We start from the raw sequence: 20,777 nt of genomic DNA, 5'->3' as shown, positions 1-20,777 counted from the left end.
CCAGGTATGAGGGAACAGGTGTGTCTGCCTCAGGTGCTGCTGCTGCACCCAAAACTGAACCAAGTTGGCAGAATATTTGTAGAACTGGCACATCAGGATCAACACACCCAACCAGATATTACCGGCCTTTGTTACCAGTTAACCTCCAAGAAACAAGCAGCCATGAAGGACAGTAATCCACATTTCCAAGGAGGGTAAAAAGCTCCTCAACCTCATTGTTTAATCAGTTTGTGAACATTTTCACCTGCTCTTCTTCTTTGAGTGAGCTGCTAGCTGCTATCAGCTAACGAGTCCCTTTATCAGATTTTAAACTACTGTGTGTGTGGGAGGCCTCTTGGGAGCATATAAATTGGCTTGCAAATATCACAAGCTCTAGTTGGTGTCCAGCAACGTGCATAGGTGCACACGGCTCCAACAATAGGAGCTACAGGCTACAATAAAGCTAAAAACATGGCACCAGTGATGTTTTTCAAAACAATCTGGCATGTTGGGGCTTCAGGATACTTGGCTTACTTTGGACAAACATTATGTGGACATTTTGTCTTTTATTATTTTTTTTCTTTTAACATTTGAATCCTGGTCATCATTTCCTTCACTTTTTGGGGAGATGAGTACAACACCTTTTTTCTGTGAACCTCTGGCCTTTTTTATGAACTATGAAACATCACCTGATTTTCTGTCGTCATGAGGATGAGCAGATAATGATTGAATTTTCATATCTGGGTGAACTATCCTTCCTCACACCTCAGTTTCAAATGAATGTTTAAAAAAAATAATCCAGAGGTGCCTGGTGGCTCAGTGGATAGAGCGGGTGCCCCACGTATAGAGGCTGTGTCCTTGCTGCAGTGGCTGTGGGTTTGACTCCGGCCTTCGCCCTTCGCTGCATGTCATCCCCTCTCACTCTCCCCCAGTCACACTTGTGCTGTCCTTCAACTCCAGGCAAAAACGCCCCAAAAAATATTGTCAAAAAAATAAATCTATAATCCAAAGTGATTCTGTTAATCACAGCCAGAAACTGTGAAATGTGGGAACCTCAGCAATGGGTGTGGATGAGGGGCCACTGTAGAAAACTTTATCCTCCTTCCCAAAATTTCTAATGGCTGGCCAGGATGGCCCAAATCACTCATTCTCAGCCCCACTGTGGACGCCTCAGTTTAGCAGGTCACCACACCAATGGAGCATCATTTGGCAACAAAACAATATGATTGTTTGAATTTTAGATCTGCACGCCACAATTAAAATCCGATCAGATTTGAGTGATCCATTTTTTGAAAATTCTCAGCCAGAATTTGCGAAGGAATCATAAGAGCGAGAAAAAACTGACTAATCATATGAGGGATGTAGTTACACGTGTCGCTCCACCCAACATGCCACTGAGCCACTTTTCAGGTTTATCCAGGCGTGGTTACTCTGTATAAATAAATGTGTATGTGATAAACTGTTTAAAATTTTGAGACGTGTAAGAGCAGACAGCTGACTTCTTGGTTACCTTCAACCAACCGTGAGACAATGGCTGGGATTTGTCAGCAAAAAACGAAGCCACCAGCAGACATGTTTGGATGGGGTGAGACAGAGGACGCCAATGAGAGAACTCAGGAACTTTGTGACGAGGTGAGTTTCACTCTCGCTTCATTTTTTGCAACCTCCACGCACAACTCTCTGGTTTGCATTTCAGTCTGGATTTACATCATATTTAATTCCATTCATACTCAGGTGAAAGAAGAAGTGCAGAGACAAACACGCGGAGACAATACGGAATACAAAGCAGTGAAATACAGGCAACTTCAGGGTATCCTTGGAGCAGAACACTTCCTCATCAAGGTAAATAATATTTTGATATTTGAAAACAATCTTTGACTGCCACGGGTGAGTGTTTTTGTTTAACACACAAATCAAATGTAGTGTGTCGTGTCAAAGTCATGACAGGGAGCAGCTCAACACATCCCTGATGGTAGAAAATCTTCACTGTTCAGTAACACAAGATCCAGATGAATTTATGTTTCAGATCTTCCAGTTTTCTTTTGTTTTTTCGTAGGTTCAAGTTGGCGGCACTAGCTACATTCATCTGTATGTCATTCAAATTGTGGCTCCCAACGCGTCGCCAACACTGAGAGGTATGCAGCAGAACAGAACCAAAGACGACGCCCTCGAACCTTTTCCTAAACCTCCAGCCACAGCAGTGAAAGTCTCATAGGCTAATATCTCATAATAAAATGCTCTGCTTGTTCATTCTGAAATGATTTGACTTTGACTTTGAATGCATTAAGACTCAGAGAGAAAGACATTTGCTGTTGGGAAGCAGCAAATTGAATTCATTACCTTCTAAAGGCATAATAAAGATGAGATCATTAAAAATCTACATGTTTCTTGTGGTTCTTATTTGCAACATTTGCTTTTCTTTTGTGAAGTCTGATTTTTACAGTAGATGTCATCTTGGCTTTAGGAAATTAAAATTAAAACAAATTAAAAAAGGTTATCTTTAACAAATGATGTGATTGCTTCAGCACTTTTGATGTTAAAATGACTGTTTTTTTTTCTAAAGTGAACTTTGTATCGGGAAATGTGAGTTTTTGAAGCCACCCACTATATCTGTGGAGTCTGATGTGCCTGCAGGTCGGTTTCAGCTGGCACACAGTGTGAAGAAAATGGGTTGGACAAAGTCCATTTCCAGAGCAGAGATTAAAGCAAACAAATGTAATTATTGCTGTAAGCTTAAATAGCTGCTGTCAACATCATTAAAGAGTCTTGATTGGTTTATGATCTTCAGATTACACCTTCTCTTCTGAAGCTGTTTCCGCCTGATTTATATTATATGTTCTGAAAGTCAGGCGATCCACTCTGAGATAGTATTTTACATAGAACTGTGTAATATGTGAGGGGTAAAACTCACTATTATTAAACTCTTCAACCACTGACCTGCAGGTGGACTAGTCTTTACAGACTCATGCTGTGCTGTTCAACTGTTATTACGCCTGCAGAACTTTTAACCAGTATGTCAGGCTGAATTTGGTAAAATATGAACAAAATGATGTGAAAATGATTTCCATGTGCTGGAATGGTGCAGCCAGGGCCTCTACCCCAGTCACTGAATAATCTAATCAATAATATTCTTCATTAACACAGTTTAAAAATGCCAAAAGCATGCCTACTGAATCATAAACAATCTGAACATAGTTCACAGTTATTTATTTTAAACCATATATAATATTATTCCTATAATATCTCTGTCAGGACTAATGCATGATGAGCTGAAAATACAGTCTGATTAAAATACTGCATTACGGCATGTAATTAATAATATCATTTTAAGTAAATAAATCACGTATTTTCTCTGCTTTACATCTCACTGTATGATAAGGTTCTTTATTTGTGGCTACTCAACAGTGAGTTTATTATATTCTGCTCATGTATCATTTGTATATTATGGTCCAGAGTGTCTCCAGGTATGAGGGAACAGGTGTGTCTGCCTCAGGTGCTGCTGCTGCACCCAAAACTGAACCAAGTTGGCAGAATATTTGTAGAACTGGCACATCAGGATCACCACACCCAACCAGATATTACCGGCCTTTGTTACCAGTTAACCTCCAAGAAACAAGCAGCCATGAAGGACAGTAATCCACATTTCCAAGGAGGGTAAAAAGCTCCTCAACCTCATTGTTTAATCAGTTTGTGGACATTTTCACCTGCTCTTCTTCTTTGAGTGAGCTGCTAGCTGCTATCAGCTAACGAGTCCCTTTATCAGATTTTAAACTACTGTGTGTGTGGGAGGCCTCTTGGGAGCATATAAATTGGCTTGCAAATATCACAAGCTCTAGTTGGTGTCCAGCAACATGCATAGGTGCACACGGCTCCAACAATAGGAGCTACAGGCTACAATAAAGCTAAAAACATGGCACCAGTGATGTTTTTCAAAACAATCTGGCATGTTGGGGCTTCAGGATACTTGGCTTACTTTGGACAAACATTATGTGGACATTTTGTCTTTTATTATTTTTTTTCTTTAAACATTTGAATCCTGGTCATCATTTCCTTCACTTTGTGGGGAGATGAGTACAACACCTTTTTTCTGTGAACCTCTGGCCTTTTTTATGAACTATTAAACATCACCTGATTTTCTGTCATCATGAGGATGAGCAGATAATGACTGAATTTTCATATCTGGGTGAACTATCCTTCCTCACACCTCAGTTTCAAATGAATGTTTAAAAAAAATAATCCAGAGGTGCCTGGTGGCTCAGTGGATAGAGCGGGTGCCCCACGTATAGAGGCTGTGTCCTTGCTGCAGTGGCTGTGGGTTTGACTCCGGCCTTCGCCCTTCGCTGCATGTCATCCCCTCTCACTCTCCCCCAGTCACACTTGTGCTGTCCTTCAACTCCAGGCAAAAACGCCCCAAAAAATATTGTCAAAAAAATAAATCTATAATCCAAAGTGATACTGTTAATCACAGCCAGAAACTGTGAAATGTGGGAACCTCAGCAATGGGTGTGGATGAGGGGCCACTGTAGAAAACTTTGTCCCCCTTCCCAAAATTTCTAATGGCTGTCCAGGATGGCGCAAATCACTCATTCTCAGCCCCACTGTGGACGCCTCAGTTTAGCAGGTCACCACACCAATGGAGCATCATTTGGCAACAAAACAATATGATTGTTTGAATTTTAGATCTGCACGCCACAATTAAAATCCGATCAGATTTGAGTGATCCATTTTTTGAAAATTCTCAGCCAGAATTTGGAAAGAATTCATAAGAGGGAGAAAAAACTGACTAATCATATGAGGGATGTAGTTACACGTGTCGCTCCACCCAACATGCCACTGAGCCACTTTTCAGGTTTATCCAGGCGTGGTTACTCTGTATAAATAAATGTGTATGTGATGAACTGTTTAAACTTTTAAGACATGTAAGAGCAGACAGCTGACTTCTTTGTTAACATCAGCGGACTGTGAAACAATGGCTGAGATTTGTCAGCAAAATACGAAAAACACAAAGGCAGACAAGTTTGGATGGGGTGAGACAGAGGACGCCAATGAGAGAACTCAGGAACTTTGTGACAAGGTGAGTTTCACTCTCGCTTCATTTTTTTGCAACCTCCACACACAACTCTCTGGTTTGCATTTCAGTCTGGATTTACATCATATTTAATTCCATTCATACTCAGGTGAAAGAAGAAGTGCAGAGACAAACACGCGGAGACAATACGGAATACAAAGCAGTGAAATACAGGCAACTTCGGGGTATCCTTGGAGCAGAACACTTCCTCATCAAGGTAAATAATGACTGCTACAGGTGTGTGTTTTTGTTTAACACACAATATAATGTAGTGTGTCGTGTCAAAATCATGACAGGGAGCAGTTCAACACATCCCTGATGGTAGAAAATCTTAACTGTTCAGAAACTGGATGAATATATTTTTCACATCTTCCAGTTTTCTTTTGCTTTTCACAGGTTCAAGTTGGAGACACAAATTACATTCATTTGTATGTTGTTAAAATTGTGGGTCCCAACGCATCTCCAACACTGGAAGGTGTGCAGCAGAACAAAACCAGAGACGACACCATCGAACCTATTCCTGCATCTCCACCACAGACAGTGACTGTCTTACAGGCTATTGTCTCATAATAAAAACTCTGCTTCTCCGTTCTGAAATGATTTGACTTTGACTTTGAATGCATTAACACTCAGGGATAAAGACATTTGCTGTTGGGAAGCAACAAATGTCAGCAGCAAGTGCATTACCTTCTAAAGACATAATAAAGATGAGATCAGTAAATATCTACATATATTTCTTGTGGTTCTTATTTGGAACATTTGCTTTTTTTGTGAAGTCAGATTTTCATGGTAGATGTCGTCTTTTATGTCATCATTAACAAAGATGATGATGCAAGACGCAGCTGGCCTCCAGGTATTTTAACATTAGTACCTATCTTTAAAAAAAAAGCATTGTGAAGGACAGCATCAGATCTATCTACTAACATCTGCTTGCAAATCACCACATTAAGGTGAAAAAAATATATAAGGCGAGGTAAATGTGCCCACTTTGACTCAATATACATCAGCTTTTACTATGTCCTCATAGTGTGTGTGTGCCCATGACTTCACTACAGTTGAGGAGGAGGCCAGCAGAAAGGCTTCACTGCCCTCTTGTGGGGAATACATGACAGCCATCCAACTCTGTCAATCTATATTTTAAGAGGCCTTCTATGAATCTCAGCATGAATATTGTATATGAGGATGTCTGTCACATGGGGCACATGACAATGCAAATAATACTAGTATTGGTAATACTTTTAATTCCACGGTAAATAATAATAATAAAATGATAATTATAAAAATAACAAAAGTTGGCAACATATTTCAAGCATTATAACAGTAGGCCTAAATGGTTTGTATTTTTTTTTTTTCTAAATTACAAATAGGCCTACGATGAGGGGACATCTCTACTGTATAGTAGAGACCTATATTTAAAAACCTATGTGTCTGTTAAGAAGAAACAACAACAAAACATTGAATTTTGTTATTATTTACACATTAGGACTAGGGGTATGTTAAAGAAAGTAAAATGCTTAGATTTCGAGAATAAAGTCATAATATCAGGAGAATAAGGTCACAATTTCGAGAAAAAGTTGGAAATTTATTAGAATGAAGTCGTAATATTACGAAATTAGACTCGTAACCTGTAAAAAAAAAAAAAAAGTTATATTATTAGATGAAACTCGTAATTTTATGACAAGAACAGTCAGAGATTAAGACTGGAGTATGGTGGGGAATATAGTAAATATAGAAAAATCCCCTATCCATCCATCTATTTATCTATCTATCTATCTATCTATCTATCTATCTATCTATCTATCTATCTATCTATCTATCTATCTATCTATATAATCTTTTTATCTAATATTTTCAACATTTTGTCCCATAATTTTGACCATTCATCAGGTCCTCCATAACTTACCTATAATTATTTATTCATACTTTGTCGTTTTTTAAACCGTATTACCCGACTCTCTGGTTTTAATCTTTGACTTAATCGCTCATAAAATTAATTTCGTTGAATTAATTAATTTCGTAATATTGCGACTTTTCCCTCACAAATTAACGAGTTTAATCTTATAATATTGTGACTTTTTCTAGTAAATTTACAACTTTTTTTTCTTGAAATCGCTACTTTAACATCGTAATATTCTGACTTTACTGTCGAAATCTAAGACTTTGACTTTTCTTCCACTTGGCCCTGATTCCTCCCTCCTGATTGTTGCCTCAGTAGAATAAAAATGCAAAGATTTTCCTTTTTTTCGCCGCTCTTTTCGAGGTGAGGCGATTAAAGGGTTAAGGCGGATAAAGTGCTGCGTCACTCTTATCTCGTCCAATCAGCGGTCTCCGTGTATCACGCTCAGGGTTCAGAGTTCAGGGGTTGCCAACGAAGGAGGAAGATGGCGGCAGGCAGACTGAGCCGCAGGCAGCGATGAAACGGGTTTAGCAGGCAGATAATACCGAGGAGGAAAGCGCCTGTGCTGCAGATTCCGACCACCATCCTGTAAGACTCTACCCCCGAGGAATAAGGACACAAATGGCGCTGCTTTACGGCTTGTTATGGCGGCTCCTGCTTATTCTGGTCCACATCAACAGAGCGCTCGTGTCTTGGCTCCGTGTCCGGCTTCGGGGCTGGAAGGGTCGGCTGTGGGAGCGGGCGATGGCCGCTCTGCTGCTGCCGGTGGCCCTGGCCGGGTTCCCGGACCACCAGAAGAAACTGAATCAGAACCCCGATGCTAACGCTAACCCGGTCACGGGAAACCGCACTGCTAGTCGCCGGTCACGGTGGCTGTCTGACGGCAGGTCACTGGAGAAGCTGCCGGTCCACATCGGCCTGTTGGTGGCGGAGGAAGAGCCGAGCTACACGGACATAGCGAACCTGGTGGTGTGGTGTATGGCTGTCGGTATATCGTATGTCAGCGTCTATGATAATCACGGTAAACATTTTACACTTTATCTTCACTCTCCGCCTCCCTTCAGTGTCTCTACTGCCCGAATAAACGCGCACACTTTTCAGTTTACCTTTCAGCAAAATGATATCTAACTCACTGCTCAACGTTTTAAGGAATAAAACAGCGGTAGAGTTTAACTAAGTACTGTATTATAAGTTATGCACTTTTTGATATATTTTTTTTACGTGTCACAACATTTATCATACAGCTATAGTTACGTACAAAATTGAAGTGTTTTTTTCTCCAAAAGGTTTTAAATTTTTGCGGTGCTTTTAGAATAATTTTGACGTTTTGGGGGAGGGTTATACTTTTTTATTAACACTTTTTTGTGTTCTTTTTTCTAATATTGAGTTTTATGGCGTGTTTTTTCTCATTTTTTTCTTTATAATTTTGAGGGTTTCAAATTTTTTGGTGTTTTTTTATATTCTTGAAGGCTTGTGTGTGCTTTATTTCCCCCTTTTTAAAGGTCTGTCTGCATTGTTTACTCTTTCTTTTAATATTTTAAGTACACCTTCCTGATAACACTTACATTTACTTAAGTAACATTTTCAATGCAGGACTTTGATTTGTAAGAGCATTTTCACAGTGTTGTTTTAGTACTTTAACGTAAGTAAAAGATCTGAATACATCCTCCACCACTGGAATAAAAGCATGTTTGCACAGCATGCAACAGCTGGTGCTGACAGCCCTCAAATGTCCACATATGCAAACAGTGTGCATCAGTCCACTTAAATCGAGGTGGCTCAGATGTACTGTTAGATCTACAGTCCTGTCGAGATGACTACATAGACTGCACAATTGTTTTCTTATCTTATTGTTTTCAGGCACCTTTTGTGTTTGATTGGCTTGATTTAATACCTTTGATTGACTTCCATAATGTCATCTGACCGTAATTTCCAGAAGTCAGAAGTGATCCTCTCTCCTCCAGTCTTATTTCAGTAACGACACGTGACTGCAGAGGGTTGTAGTAGTTTGTTCCACATTATGCGTCTCAGTTGAAAGCTTGAGCAGAGACTGTGATCATTTTGTTGTGGTGTCTAGGAAACAGAAATGAAACCGTGTTTTTAGGCCTAGTCTGTTTAAAATTCATTTGAGTCTAAATTATTATCTGGGGCTCAGTGTGACTTAAGCCGTAGTTCAGATTAGTTATTCATAGTTTAGATGTGAGGTCATGATGTCTCGACATGATCCCAGTTTAGAACACAGGCTGTGATATCCATCAGCGGGGCTCCAACAGAGCTGCAAGTTGGTCATGAAAACTCCTGCGTTATTACTTTATTCACTGTGTATTCACACTGAAAACAGTCAAAAGATACAAGTCAAATTCATGAGACATATTGAAGATGTGAAGAGGGAAAAGTTATCTAAAGTTTGAGAATAGAGGCCCAGACACAAAGCAAACAGTATTTAAAATATGTTTTCTAGATTTAAGAAAAAGAGAGTGCATGTACTACATAGTTACATTTACAACCTAAAAAACTCCCAAGACTTACCAATAACTTAAAACTTAACTGCCCTAATATTAAAAATGAAATCGTCAGTCAGTCAGTCTAAACATTAGTTACATAGATAAGATGATATAAACAGAGACATATATCACGTACAATTAGCAGTGCGATGTAAATGGAAGAAGTCCTCAGCTGTTGCGGGTGTTCAAATATATTTTTGTTGTAACTGCAAAGCTCTTTTTAAGAAAACAGATGCCGATAATTACGTTTTTACAGTCTCATTCCACACCTGTGGACCTCTGCAAACAAAAAGGCACGTCATCCGCTGGCTTTAAAATAAAATATCGTAATCGGTCAACATGCTAAGTCCTAAGTTGATGTATTTTTCTTATGTCTCTTTGCGTGTTGTATATTTGGTCTCCATCTGCTGGTGGGCCATCACAGTATGAGACTATGCATGATATGACGTTAATTCCACCACAGAGGAGACTTGATGATCGCTAAAATTAGGTGGGGAAAATATATGGATATATTCTGTATTGGTTATCGGCCAAATAAGTTGTTAAACATTGGATATTGGCAAAAAAATCCAATATCGTGGATCAGTTTTCCTGATATTTATCTGTGGTATATGATGATATTTGTGTAAAAAACAAAACAGACAAGCTTAGCTGCTGGTGATGGAAGTCTTAGTAGCATGTATGGCTTTGTCTAGCCGTATTTTTTGTTGGAGCTGTTACATAGAGTGATGACTCTTACAGTGAAAGAAAAAGATTTAACCACAGCTGCACAGCTGCGATGTTTCGCCCTCCTCTTGCATCCTGTGCTGCTTTCACCTCCAGCATCTTAGTAAAATAAACAAATGATTTTTTTCTTTTAAATTCTGGATTGAATAATGTACTCATTGTCTTCTACACTTCACCTCAGGTATTTTTCGGAAGAACAACTCCCGTCTGTTAGAGGAGATAGTTAGGCAGCAGCAGGACTTGCTGGGCGTGGATGGACCCAAATACAACGTGGAGTTCCTCAGCAATGGCAGCGACAAACACCAGCACCACGGTAAGGATTTAGCACTGATGCTTTAGCGTTTCAGACAGTGTGTTTACATGCACTTCAGCATAATAGGGTTACAGTCGGCTTTTACCAGTAAACTGATTTCTCCAACATCCTGTAAAGGAGAAAGCTGGTTTCCCTAATCTGGGTGTGGGATTAAGGAAACCGAGGTTTCGCGCTGAGAACGCCACTTTTTCTGCCATGTTTACACATAAGCAGGTGTCTAATCGCATGTGCACAACAAAAGACTGCAGAGGACAGAGTAAGTAACAGCCGCTAGTGTTAACATAGTATAGTAACATAGTAACATAGTAACATAGTAGTATAGTATTATGTATTTAACATAACTCTGCAACAAACGAAAGAATATAGCTGTAAGCAGCGACTCAAACGTTTTATGGTCAACAGAAGCAGGGAGTTTGTTTGTTTTATGCTCGCTCACATTTAATGAATCCTCACGTCTAAAGGCGCCCCAGCATCTCTTTAACTATCTGCTAACGCTTACATCCAACTGTTGACAGGACGCTTCAAAATCGCAGCAAAGACATCGACACTTTCAGCTGAGATGAGCCAGGTCTTTCAAAATAAAAGCACCATGGGTCCTGCTTTGATTTATTTAATTCAAACACTACTTTTTCAAAATTCATTTATTATTCATTTATATTTTGTTATTTATTATTTATATTTTATTTATAATTATTATTTGACAGTAGCTACTTTATTTAACTTTACTGTAACTGCATTCCATTCAATATTTTTTTATTTTAGTAGTTAACATTAGTTTAAAGGACAATTAAAAATATTGAGATATATATAGCCTTAAAATATGACAATAATATTATAAAGCCATATCACCCAGCCCTAATTCTATCTAAAGAGACCAGTCACAGACTTTTATTTCTCTTACATGTTTTTAAGAAACATACTCCAATTAATATAAAGCGTTTTGTTTTTGACTTTCAAGAATACTGTGTGTTTTTAAAATACTCAAAATATGTTCACCATGATTCATCCAAAAATAGGAGCACCAGCATTTTTTTTCTTATAAAAAAACACAAATAAAAACTAAGAAGAATAGTTTTCACTCACCCAGTTATGGAGGAACCAAGTCACTGAGTGACTAACACAATGTGGTTGTGTAAATGTGCACGTAGGTCATTTATTCTCTCACTCACACGAGGCCTCAGTTTCGATTGAGCTAATTCAGTTGAATCTGACGTCACGTGAATCTAGAGAATGTAGAGCAGCAAAGGAGTTTTTAATGTTTTGCATGTTTTGATTCATTCATTTGTCCTCTGCATTAACACAACTGAGACATGAGCCATGATTGAGGCAGCGGCCGTGATGCTGTTGTCCGAGCACTGCAGTGGTTTTTGACTTTACTTTACTTCTCTCCTAAATAACAATTCCTTGTCTGTTCTGGATAGTTTTTTTTTTGCTTGTCATGGCAGAGCTGTATTTGGAAAATCATATTAGGAAGAAAGAAGCGCATTCTTAGTTTTCACAAAGCCTCCCAGCTTTGACTCTGTGCCCACTTCAGTCACCCCATTAACTGTCAAAGCAGCATGTAGATGACTGTGAAATTCTGTTAGGCAGCTGAACAAGACGACAAAGTTAAGTTTGGGCTGTCGTGCCGCACCTATTTTAAAGTCTGATGCACAGGACTAGTTTTTGAACTCAATGTGTTTTTTCAGAGAGATTTTTTCTCACAGCACATTGAAAACAAATGAATTAGCTTGATCATGAAATAAAAATTAAATATAAACTTCAGATGCTGCCATAGTAAGGTGGCTCAAGAGGTGGGGTTGATGTTACTTATTATTTTTATTATTATTATTATTATTATTGATAATAATAATGATGATACAAGAATAAGAATATAATTAAAAAAACAATAATCAAACTACAATTTAAAAAAGAAGAAAAACAGAATAAAAAATCAATCTAAAATAAAAAAATAAAATAAAAATAAAAGATAGAATAAAATAAAATAATAAAAATATATAATTAAAAACATAAAATAAAATAATACTTATACTAAATGAAAAAAAAAAAGATTTTGTAAGAAACATGCAAATGAAATCTCCTTATTCAACCAGTTCAGTGTCCATGTACTGCAGCTTACTCAAGCTGTGTTTTACAAGGATCCGTGAACATAAATGCTCCATTCGTAATCGTGATGAGGAATCATCTGTGGCACTGATATCCTCTTTTAAGCATTCAGCACCCAGTCTCAAAAAGTTCAAGCGTGTGTGATTTTTAACTTCGGCACATTTCAAAGAGCATTCAAAGCTTCACCTCCTTTTCTCTCATGGTTGTCTTGCTCACTGTACACTAAAACATCAAATGTAAGAATATGGTTATCTTGTTTGGTAACTGGCAGAATGGCTGCTTTTATAGAGAGCTGAGTCCCACTTCACTCCAAGGCTAGACTCTGTTTCAAAAGCCTTTATTGCCTCATTAGTTCTTGAAGTTGCCAGAGCACACTAAGCTAAAGGGATGTGTGCTGTTGCACAAGCTGCCACTGGGTTCTTTTCATCGCACACAGACATATAAAACTGCCACAACATTTGCAGAGCAAAGTGCAAGTGCAGTAAAGTGACTGACTTTCTTCTGCGAGCGTAAGGAGAAGACTGCAGAATGAGATGAACACGATGGAAAACATGAAGGTTATGTTCACTTCCTCTTTTTTTCAGCATGTCCCCTGTCCTCTGCCATTCTGTCGTAGTCATAGACAGGTTTTACAGGAGTATTCTTCCAGGAGACAAAAGACAGAAACTGACACTGCCCGCTAGCCCACAGAAACCCACACGAATAGGCTACTGTTTCACACTCAAACCCCAAACCTGCGTTCCACCTCCTCACTCATCACTCCTCAGATTTCTCTCGCCGGCCCTGTGGGTGTTGCTGACGGCTTTAGTGCGATAAAGAATCGTTTAGGAGATATTGGGCTGCCTTGTTTGGTCGATCTAGACAACAAAATAGATAAGATTTCTGAAGTAATTCAATTTGTGTATTCTGTGGAGGAAGTATTTAAGAAGATCCCACCCTGTCGCACAGCAGTGAGAGCGAGCTAACGCTCTCTGTTCTCACATTAAGTGGAACAGTCTGCTAATATAACCTGAGCAGTTCATCTCTTTTACAAATCCTGCTCGGCCAACACGGGATATTTTGATATACGCATTTTTAATATAGTTGCCAGAGTTTGAGAAATACATTTTTGGGTCAAGACTGCTTTAACTTCTAGGTGTATATTTAACTGAATCCATGATCCTTCACTTTTTAAAATATCAGGCATATCAGTGCCTCCTCACGGGACTTTAAATCCTTTAATACACTTGACTTCTTTTACAATTCAGTTAAGACTCGGGCCATATTTATCCCAAATCACATGAGAAGGTTTATTACACTAATAAACAGCTACCACAGGGCTTTAACCATCCTTGCAGGGTGCTGAATTACATGTAATTACACTCATAGTGTAACGTCGTTCATATCTGAATAGTGATTCAAATGATTAAATTACTTTTTTGTGTAGTTCACTACGAAAATACAAACAATTTATGGCAGCAAAAGAAAAGGAATGTTTTTTTTTGTTGTTGTTTTTTAAATGAAATATTGCCTCTTGACCATAATCAAACCTTCTTTGAGCACAGTTAGTTAAAGTATTGATATTTAAATATTGTTGGATGCTATTTTAAAGGTTAGCTGACTGATTAATGCTGTTCGGTGCAGCCTCCCTACTATCTGATTGATGGACATTGTTGACAAAACCAAAGCTGACATTCCTGCAGTTTGTGAAAATAATATTGCCATATCTACACCCTGCAGAAAGGTGCTGGCCCAAAACTTGGCAATAAAAAGTTAGAATTGGAGTGTTTAATTTTGTAATAGTTTAAATTCAGCTGTTTTTTATGACATCTATTGCACCATCCTGGACGAGGGATCTCTCATCATCCTCTGCTGCTCTTCACAGGATTTTTTGGGGGAGGTTCGTTAGTCGATGTGAGTGTTTAAGGGCAGAGGGATGTCGTATGCTGTAAAGCCCTCTGAGGCAAACTGTGTTTTGTGATAATGGGCTTTATTAATAAAATTGACTTGACTTGAGCTACTTTTTCTCAGCAGCTTTAGTTAACCAAACAAGATTTCTCCCTCAGGTAGCTCTGAAGTTCATTTCCAGTGTGAAGTAACTGATAGTTTGCAAAGCTTTAAAAGTAGCTTCCTCAACATCGGCTGCGTCCCAGCAACAGGGACTGAAGTGCAGGATCAGTGACAGTCTCGCGTTAAAGATGCGGGACCAGAAATGTTTCATCATGCTCAAATACTCGATCACGGGCAGTGGAAGGTAATCGCGTTTGGTGTGTGTTTGTGTGTGTTTGTCAGTGGTGTCCTGCAGGCCCACGGTGAAGGTGTTGTCTCCAGAGGACGGGAAGCAGAGCATCGTCCAGGCAGCGCAGCAGCTCTGTCGCTCTGTGGAGAACAAAGAGAGGAGCTCCAAAGACATCAGCGTCTCCATGCTGGACATACTGCTCAGAGGTACCACTTTATGACTGTGTGCAGAAAAGTCCCTGATGTTAATGACATTCCTTTCATTTACCAGGCGGCCATGTGTCTCTCACAGTGATTGTGTCTTGTGTTTGTGATGCAGCGTGTCAAATATGTCTCAACTTTACATTTTCTGTTACAGTCTTGATATGATGCAGGTCTTACTGCAACAACCTACACACTAATCAAACTACATCCTCACAATCATATGTTAGTGAAAATGTTGTCAACAGCTCAGCAGAGAGCACAAAGCTGCACAAAGCTTCACAGCTGTGACATTATTCTTCATTTTCACACCGTTTCTACACTGGAGGAGTAGCGTGAGCAGCACGTGAGCAGAGCAGCATCAGCAGCTCCATTTGGGTCTACACAGGAGGCATTTCAGAGCAGTATTTGAGTGTAGGACACCTGCATTCTTGCAGCATTCAGGATCCAACACACAGTCACTGCACTGTGGTTACACGTGTAAAACGGAAACACACACAGACCTAGAGCATAAAAATACATTTGGAATTTTTACATACAAATAGACTGAGTGACACACCAGTCTGTTCACAGCGGGGTTGATAAAAAAAGAAGTGACTGATGGTCCATGTTTTATTTGCAGCATGCAGAGGACTTTATTTAATCTCACATTCACCAATCGCCAAGAAAATCGAGCACAAGTGCCAGAAATGTCCCTCTTTGATTGGTAAACCTGTGTGTCAGGCTGCACTGTGTGCAATGATCGGATCTGCAGGATTCTGTTTTACAAGCTGAGAGTATTTCTTCACTGTAAAGGGCCTCTGTGTGCAGTTGTAATGAAAGAGTGATACAGAGTCTTTTATACACACACACTCACACCATAAACTGATCGAAGCTGAACTGGCAGAAAGCAAAACTAAGTGACTGAAGGGAGGAATCACCTCTGCCTCCACATGACGTGTCCCATATATCACGGTTTTATCATTTGTCAGATTGATGTTAGAAATGTTCGAAAAATATTGAAGAATTTATTTGCAGCATCATATCAGGAATGATTCTCACCTGTAAGCAGAAAGTTTTATATCTCATTAGAGAGGAGGAGGCCTACGCCTTATGGTTGTATATGATGGCATTAACGCGCCCTCCGACTGTGACGTCCCCTCTCGGGTCAACGACAAACGTGTGCAACAGACCGCTGATCACACCCAACAGTTCGGTCTGATATTAGGATTATGCATATGAATTTTGTGCCCTCAGAGTCTGACAAAAAGAAACGCTCAAGGCAAATCATTTAGATTTTCAGTTTGTCGCCACAGTCTATGCAGTCCATTAAAAACACAAATTCAGCTCTTTGTGGATGTGTACTGTGCTGATGACACATCACAGGGAAGCACTTAACATTAATAATCATCTCGATTCACGAATATATGCAAGTGTAAGCCCAAAACAGGCTCAGAGGAAATCCTGCTGTAGTTCATCTTTTTATACATATTCATGAATAACAGCCACTGCTCTTAACCCTCATCATCATCTCATGATTAGTTCTATTTATATGCAGGTTTCACGTGTACTTTTGGCTGTGTTTGAATGCATAGTATTAAAAGAATACTTCACTCCTCAAATAACCGTTTGTATATCAGTTACCTACCGCGTTCTGCGTTGAAATCTGGAAGCAAACATTGTTTTTTTCTGGCATGACTGTGATTAACAAAGAATCCAAAAACAGAGATCATTCATAGACAGACCGACTTTATTGTCCACCTCAATGGAAATTTGTCTTTGCTCAGACACAGTAAAGATACATACAAACACACAAAGCAGTGCAGCATTAAAAATGTACAACATGCAAGATACAATAGTGCAGGCAGGCAGGTAGGAGCAATAAACTATAGAAATAAATACTAAAAGAGAGCACATCTTGCAGTAGAAGAAGCAGAAGGACTGCAGTCATAAGGATCTGCGTTTAACAACCACAAGACGATGTCAAAATAAACAAACTCTCACAATTTGTGCAATATAATCCAAGTTTTAATTAATCCAGCTGTATGCTCAGTGCTTCCCAAAAAGACAGCCTTTATCTCCGCTCGTTTTACATGGCTGAGCGCAGGAGCTGCTGGTCCACCGCTGAGTTTGTGTTATTGTGTGACTTTGGTTGTATCCAAATTAACCCTGCAAAACACTAAAGTCACACAAACAAGTCATTGGTAGACCAGCAGCTCCTGTGTACAGTGAGGTAAATTTATTTCGTCAATGGAGTCTCGCTTTGAGGACGGCATTGATTTGTTTCACTTTCCATACAGTTCCCTGTCGGGTGGTACTGAGCATACGACTGGATAAATGAGACTTGGACTCTGCTTGTATGAGAGTTTGTGAGCACGTGTTCTGACATACTTTAGTCTCGTTTTATGTGGCCCCCTCATGACTTGAATTCGTCAACAATTTTCTCAGTTTTTGGATTCTTCTTTCACTGAGGAGGCATGTGAGAAAAACAAAGTTGACAAATTTAACCCTGGGTGATTAACTGATGTGCAAACGGTCGTCGGGGAGTTGAAGTATTCCTCTAAAGAAATCATACAGATGAATGAGGTTGTGCTGATGACGTGCTGCCTGTCTCTGTGCCTGTTTCAGAGTCTAAGAACATCCCAGACCCGGAGCTGGTGGTAAAGTTTGGTCCGGTGAACAGCACACTGGGTTTCCTCCCCTGGCACATCAGACTCACTGAATTCATGTAAGCTCCTGTCTGTCTGTGGGTCTGTCTCATGTCTCATTGGAATATTTCAATGATGGAGGCAGTGAGAATCATTAGTTAGGGCTCTTATTGCCTGAATGTGAACAGCAGATGGCGCTGTTGAACTTCCAGCGCTGTTGTTTTTCTGTCTGAATGTATTCACTTGTGTACAGCTTGACATTTCCTGTGTTGAAGTGTGTGTCCCGCTCTGTGTCCCCAGCTCCCTGCCCTCCCACAAAAACGTCTCCTACGAGGACCTGTTGGGTGTCCTGCAGCAGTACGGCGCCTGTCAGCAGCGGCTCGGCCAGTGACGCGTAGGCCGGCGTCGGGCTCTTCAGACAGGAAGAAGTGCAGGGTTCACACAGTCAGAGGAGAGTTTGGACAGGTGGTGACCCCTCCATGCTTCGCCATGTCCCTCACTACTCCTCTCCCTAACTCTGTCCATCTCCAGGTTCTCTAACAGACTAAGACAGCTCAAAGACGAGAAAACCAGGAGACAGAGCCAGCCAGCTCACTTCCTGCCACCAGCTCCTGTCTTATAATAAACTCACATTCCAGGACTTCTGGAACGTGCTCTCCACGCCGAGAGAAAATAGCACACATACGCTGACATGAGGAGACTGTCTGCACAGACAACCCCGTTCTGTCCTCCCAAACCCTCCGGCTCACTGTTAGTCATTCAGTCTCCAGCTGCTGTTTTCTGCCGAAAAATGACTCGCCTTCACTCAGCAGATAACAAAGAAGAAATGGGGCTTTGTGCCTGTCCTCGTGAGGCACCCTGGGAAATACAGCTGCTTTTCAGGGAGAAACTCAACTCCCAGCGACACGTGAGCCGGCCAGCGGAAGTTGAGCTTAGGGACAGAGTGACTAATAATGTGTAAATATGAGAAATTCATGTGGCTCTGTGTTTGTCCCTGTGGCCTCCAGCTTGCAGTCATGTTTTCATGTTTAGTGTTGCTTCAGACACATACAGAAGTTTGTTCAAGGCTCCCGTTGGACCGACCGAGCTCTGAAATAAAGAAATGCACTGTCTGTCTATCTGTGTCTACTGACGGCTCTCTCAGAAAGTCCATCTCACCTCTCTTTAAGGGACTACCCTGTGACAAAACCGTCTTAAAAGTCCAGTTTGAAGGATTTAGCGGCATCTAGTGGCAAATATGTTTAAAAAAAATCATATTCATGAAAAAAGGACCTTGTGTTATCCTCTAACTGTCCTCATGACAGAACAGTGGTTCCCTTACTGAGGGCCGGGCCCCTACACGGGGGAAAATAACCCTTTTTTTTTTTTTTACAGCAGACATCTTTACTTGTCAAATGGATGAAATTAAAAAAACAAGTTGGTTTCTACCACAAGTCAAAATGTTTGCTGTGAAAAAGAATCTGAATCATTTAGGAACTATAAAATGAACTGCATTTTAAATTTGCACAACATACACTAATGAGTGAGATAAAAAAGAAACATGTTCTAGAGGATGAGAATCAATGAAATTTACCTTATGAGTTGATAAAGATTTCAAGAACTGAGGTATCTGCTGCAGATTTCAGCATTCATACAGGCATTAAAAAGAAACTCAATAAACCAGAATGCACTGCAGACACAAAATCTGTTTTTCTTTGAGTAACAGGCATTGCAGACTGGCAGGCGTGGCAAACTTGTGACAACATAACGGTAAGCTACAACGTGTTAACCCTTCACATGACATTGTCTTCTGCAGCTACACACTGACCTCCATACTCTATATTTATGTACACAGTGTCTGATGCAAGAATGCATTAAAATTTCTTGCTTTTCTGTCCTCTAAGCCCTCTCTTAATTTACTATAATCATATTCATTCCCCCCATAAATCCCCACAATGTTACTTTTCTATATTAACAAACAGCAGTAGCTCCAACACAAAATAAGGCGCACCTCCATGAACTCGCTCATAGTGATGGATCACAATTCTGAGAGTGATCTTTTACAGTTTAAAACAGTTGGCAGTTGACTGAGTGTTTCCAGATTTCAGAAACAAAGTATTAGTATACACTTGACACAAAAATGCCCCCCCCCCAAAAAAAAACAGCTACTATTCCACGTGGTGGCAATCCTGAATATTTTTGCCATAGGCTACAAGATTATGTGAATTTTCAGAACACTTCACTTGCTTTTATATTTTTGTTTCGTTCTCGTAAAGCATTGGATCCTTTGACTATAGAAATCCTTCTGTCCTTCTGAGATGGGATGTCTGTGTCGTTACGCCCAGAGAAACATACCTGATGACTACTCACCAGCTTACCATGACGTTTGATGCAAACATTGTGGGGAAGTCCTTTAGCCATGTCCCAAATCTTTATACTCCACTCATTCTTTGTTTTAAGTCTGTTCACACTGATAATACATGAGATAAAGTGTGCTGCTCAGCTAATATAAAAACATCAAATTGTAACTTGATTAGAAAATAAAAATGATTCATTTTTTACATTGAGTCAGTTGTAGCTTTAACACAAAATGTTGCAAGTGACAGTGCGTAAAAAGAAATTTATTAACAAGTTAGCTAAAGCTAATTTGTAAATACTTAACCCCTTAACAGGCATTGTTACCACATGCTAAACATTTTTTGCAATCAAATTACTTCACTTAAGACTTGGCAAAACCTGATTTAATTTTATACAAATGTTTTGATATGAACCACTGTAATATTTTTATTTTTACTGTAATTCTATTTTATTATATTAAACTGACTATTTTCTATTGCACATTTTAAACAGATTTTTTTCCTACTATGTATGTCGTTTTATTTCTTTATTTTATTAAATTTTTTTTCTCAATTTTTTATTTTTTTAATATTGACCTTTTTTTAAAACCGTAAATACTATACAATTTTTTTTTCTAGATTAATTTTCATTTGCATCTATTTATTTCCTCTTACTTATTTTTATATGTTTATTGTATGAGCTTAATTTCATTTTTAGATTTCTATTATATTACATTGACTTTTGCACTTTTTGCATTATGCTAGGAAAATGTCTTTTTCTTAATATACTGATGAATTTTGTGAACATAGTCTACGATCTATAA

At 39.3% G+C, this 20,777-nt stretch overlaps 3 protein-coding genes across 3 annotated transcripts; all 3 read left to right on the top strand.

Moving 5' to 3' along the window:
* The first annotated feature begins 1,434 nt into the window (after nt 1-1,434).
* Nucleotides 1,435-2,359, top strand: LOC121955983 (cystatin-A-like). Its single transcript, XM_042504081.2, has 3 exons — nt 1,435-1,611; nt 1,714-1,821; nt 2,036-2,359. Exons 1-3 carry the CDS (start codon nt 1,510-1,512, stop codon nt 2,192-2,194), a joined length of 369 nt encoding a protein of 122 aa, XP_042360015.2. The 5' UTR covers nt 1,435-1,509; the 3' UTR covers nt 2,195-2,359.
* A 2,507-nt stretch (nt 2,360-4,866) lies between these two features.
* Nucleotides 4,867-5,774, top strand: LOC121955110 (cystatin-A-like). The gene is made up of 3 exons (XM_042502913.2): nt 4,867-5,053; nt 5,157-5,264; nt 5,444-5,774. Exons 1-3 carry the CDS (start codon nt 4,949-4,951, stop codon nt 5,615-5,617), a joined length of 387 nt encoding a protein of 128 aa, XP_042358847.2. The 5' UTR covers nt 4,867-4,948; the 3' UTR covers nt 5,618-5,774.
* A 1,594-nt stretch (nt 5,775-7,368) lies between these two features.
* Nucleotides 7,369-18,754, top strand: nus1 (NUS1 dehydrodolichyl diphosphate synthase subunit). Its single transcript, XM_042502911.2, has 5 exons — nt 7,369-7,965; nt 10,356-10,487; nt 14,865-15,017; nt 17,619-17,718; nt 17,939-18,754. Exons 1-5 carry the CDS (start codon nt 7,566-7,568, stop codon nt 18,027-18,029), a joined length of 876 nt encoding a protein of 291 aa, XP_042358845.2. The 5' UTR covers nt 7,369-7,565; the 3' UTR covers nt 18,030-18,754.
* The last annotated feature ends 2,023 nt before the right edge of the window (nt 18,755-20,777 follow it).

Source organism: Plectropomus leopardus, chromosome 16 (assembly GCF_026936395.1).
Source record: "Plectropomus leopardus strain MGB_pleo_1.0 chromosome 16, ASM2693639v1, whole genome shotgun sequence".
Classification (NCBI taxonomy): Eukaryota; Metazoa; Chordata; class Actinopteri; order Perciformes; family Serranidae; genus Plectropomus; species Plectropomus leopardus.
Note: the sequence above shows the minus strand (reverse complement) of the source record. Positions and strands in the feature narration are given on the sequence as shown.

What these genes read in the sequence shown, in the direction of transcription:
- LOC121955983 (XM_042504081.2), top strand. Translation starts at nt 1,510, where the DNA reads ATGGCTGGGATTTGTCAGCAAAAAACGAAGCCACCAGCAGACATGTTT. An exon ending in CTCAGGAACTTTGTGACGAG is followed by an intron (nt 1,612 to 1,713) that starts GTGAGTTTCACT and finishes ATTCATACTCAG; the next exon opens with GTGAAAGAAGAAGTGCAGAG. An exon ending in CAGAACACTTCCTCATCAAG is followed by an intron (nt 1,822 to 2,035) that starts GTAAATAATATT and finishes GTTTTTTCGTAG; the next exon opens with GTTCAAGTTGGCGGCACTAG.
- LOC121955110 (XM_042502913.2), top strand. Translation starts at nt 4,949, where the DNA reads ATGGCTGAGATTTGTCAGCAAAATACGAAAAACACAAAGGCAGACAAG. An exon ending in CTCAGGAACTTTGTGACAAG is followed by an intron (nt 5,054 to 5,156) that starts GTGAGTTTCACT and finishes ATTCATACTCAG; the next exon opens with GTGAAAGAAGAAGTGCAGAG. An exon ending in CAGAACACTTCCTCATCAAG is followed by an intron (nt 5,265 to 5,443) that starts GTAAATAATGAC and finishes TGCTTTTCACAG; the next exon opens with GTTCAAGTTGGAGACACAAA.
- nus1 (XM_042502911.2), top strand. Translation starts at nt 7,566, where the DNA reads ATGGCGCTGCTTTACGGCTTGTTATGGCGGCTCCTGCTTATTCTGGTC. An exon ending in GCTGGACATACTGCTCAGAG is followed by an intron (nt 15,018 to 17,618) that starts GTACCACTTTAT and finishes TGCCTGTTTCAG; the next exon opens with AGTCTAAGAACATCCCAGAC. An exon ending in ATCAGACTCACTGAATTCAT is followed by an intron (nt 17,719 to 17,938) that starts GTAAGCTCCTGT and finishes CTGTGTCCCCAG; the next exon opens with CTCCCTGCCCTCCCACAAAA.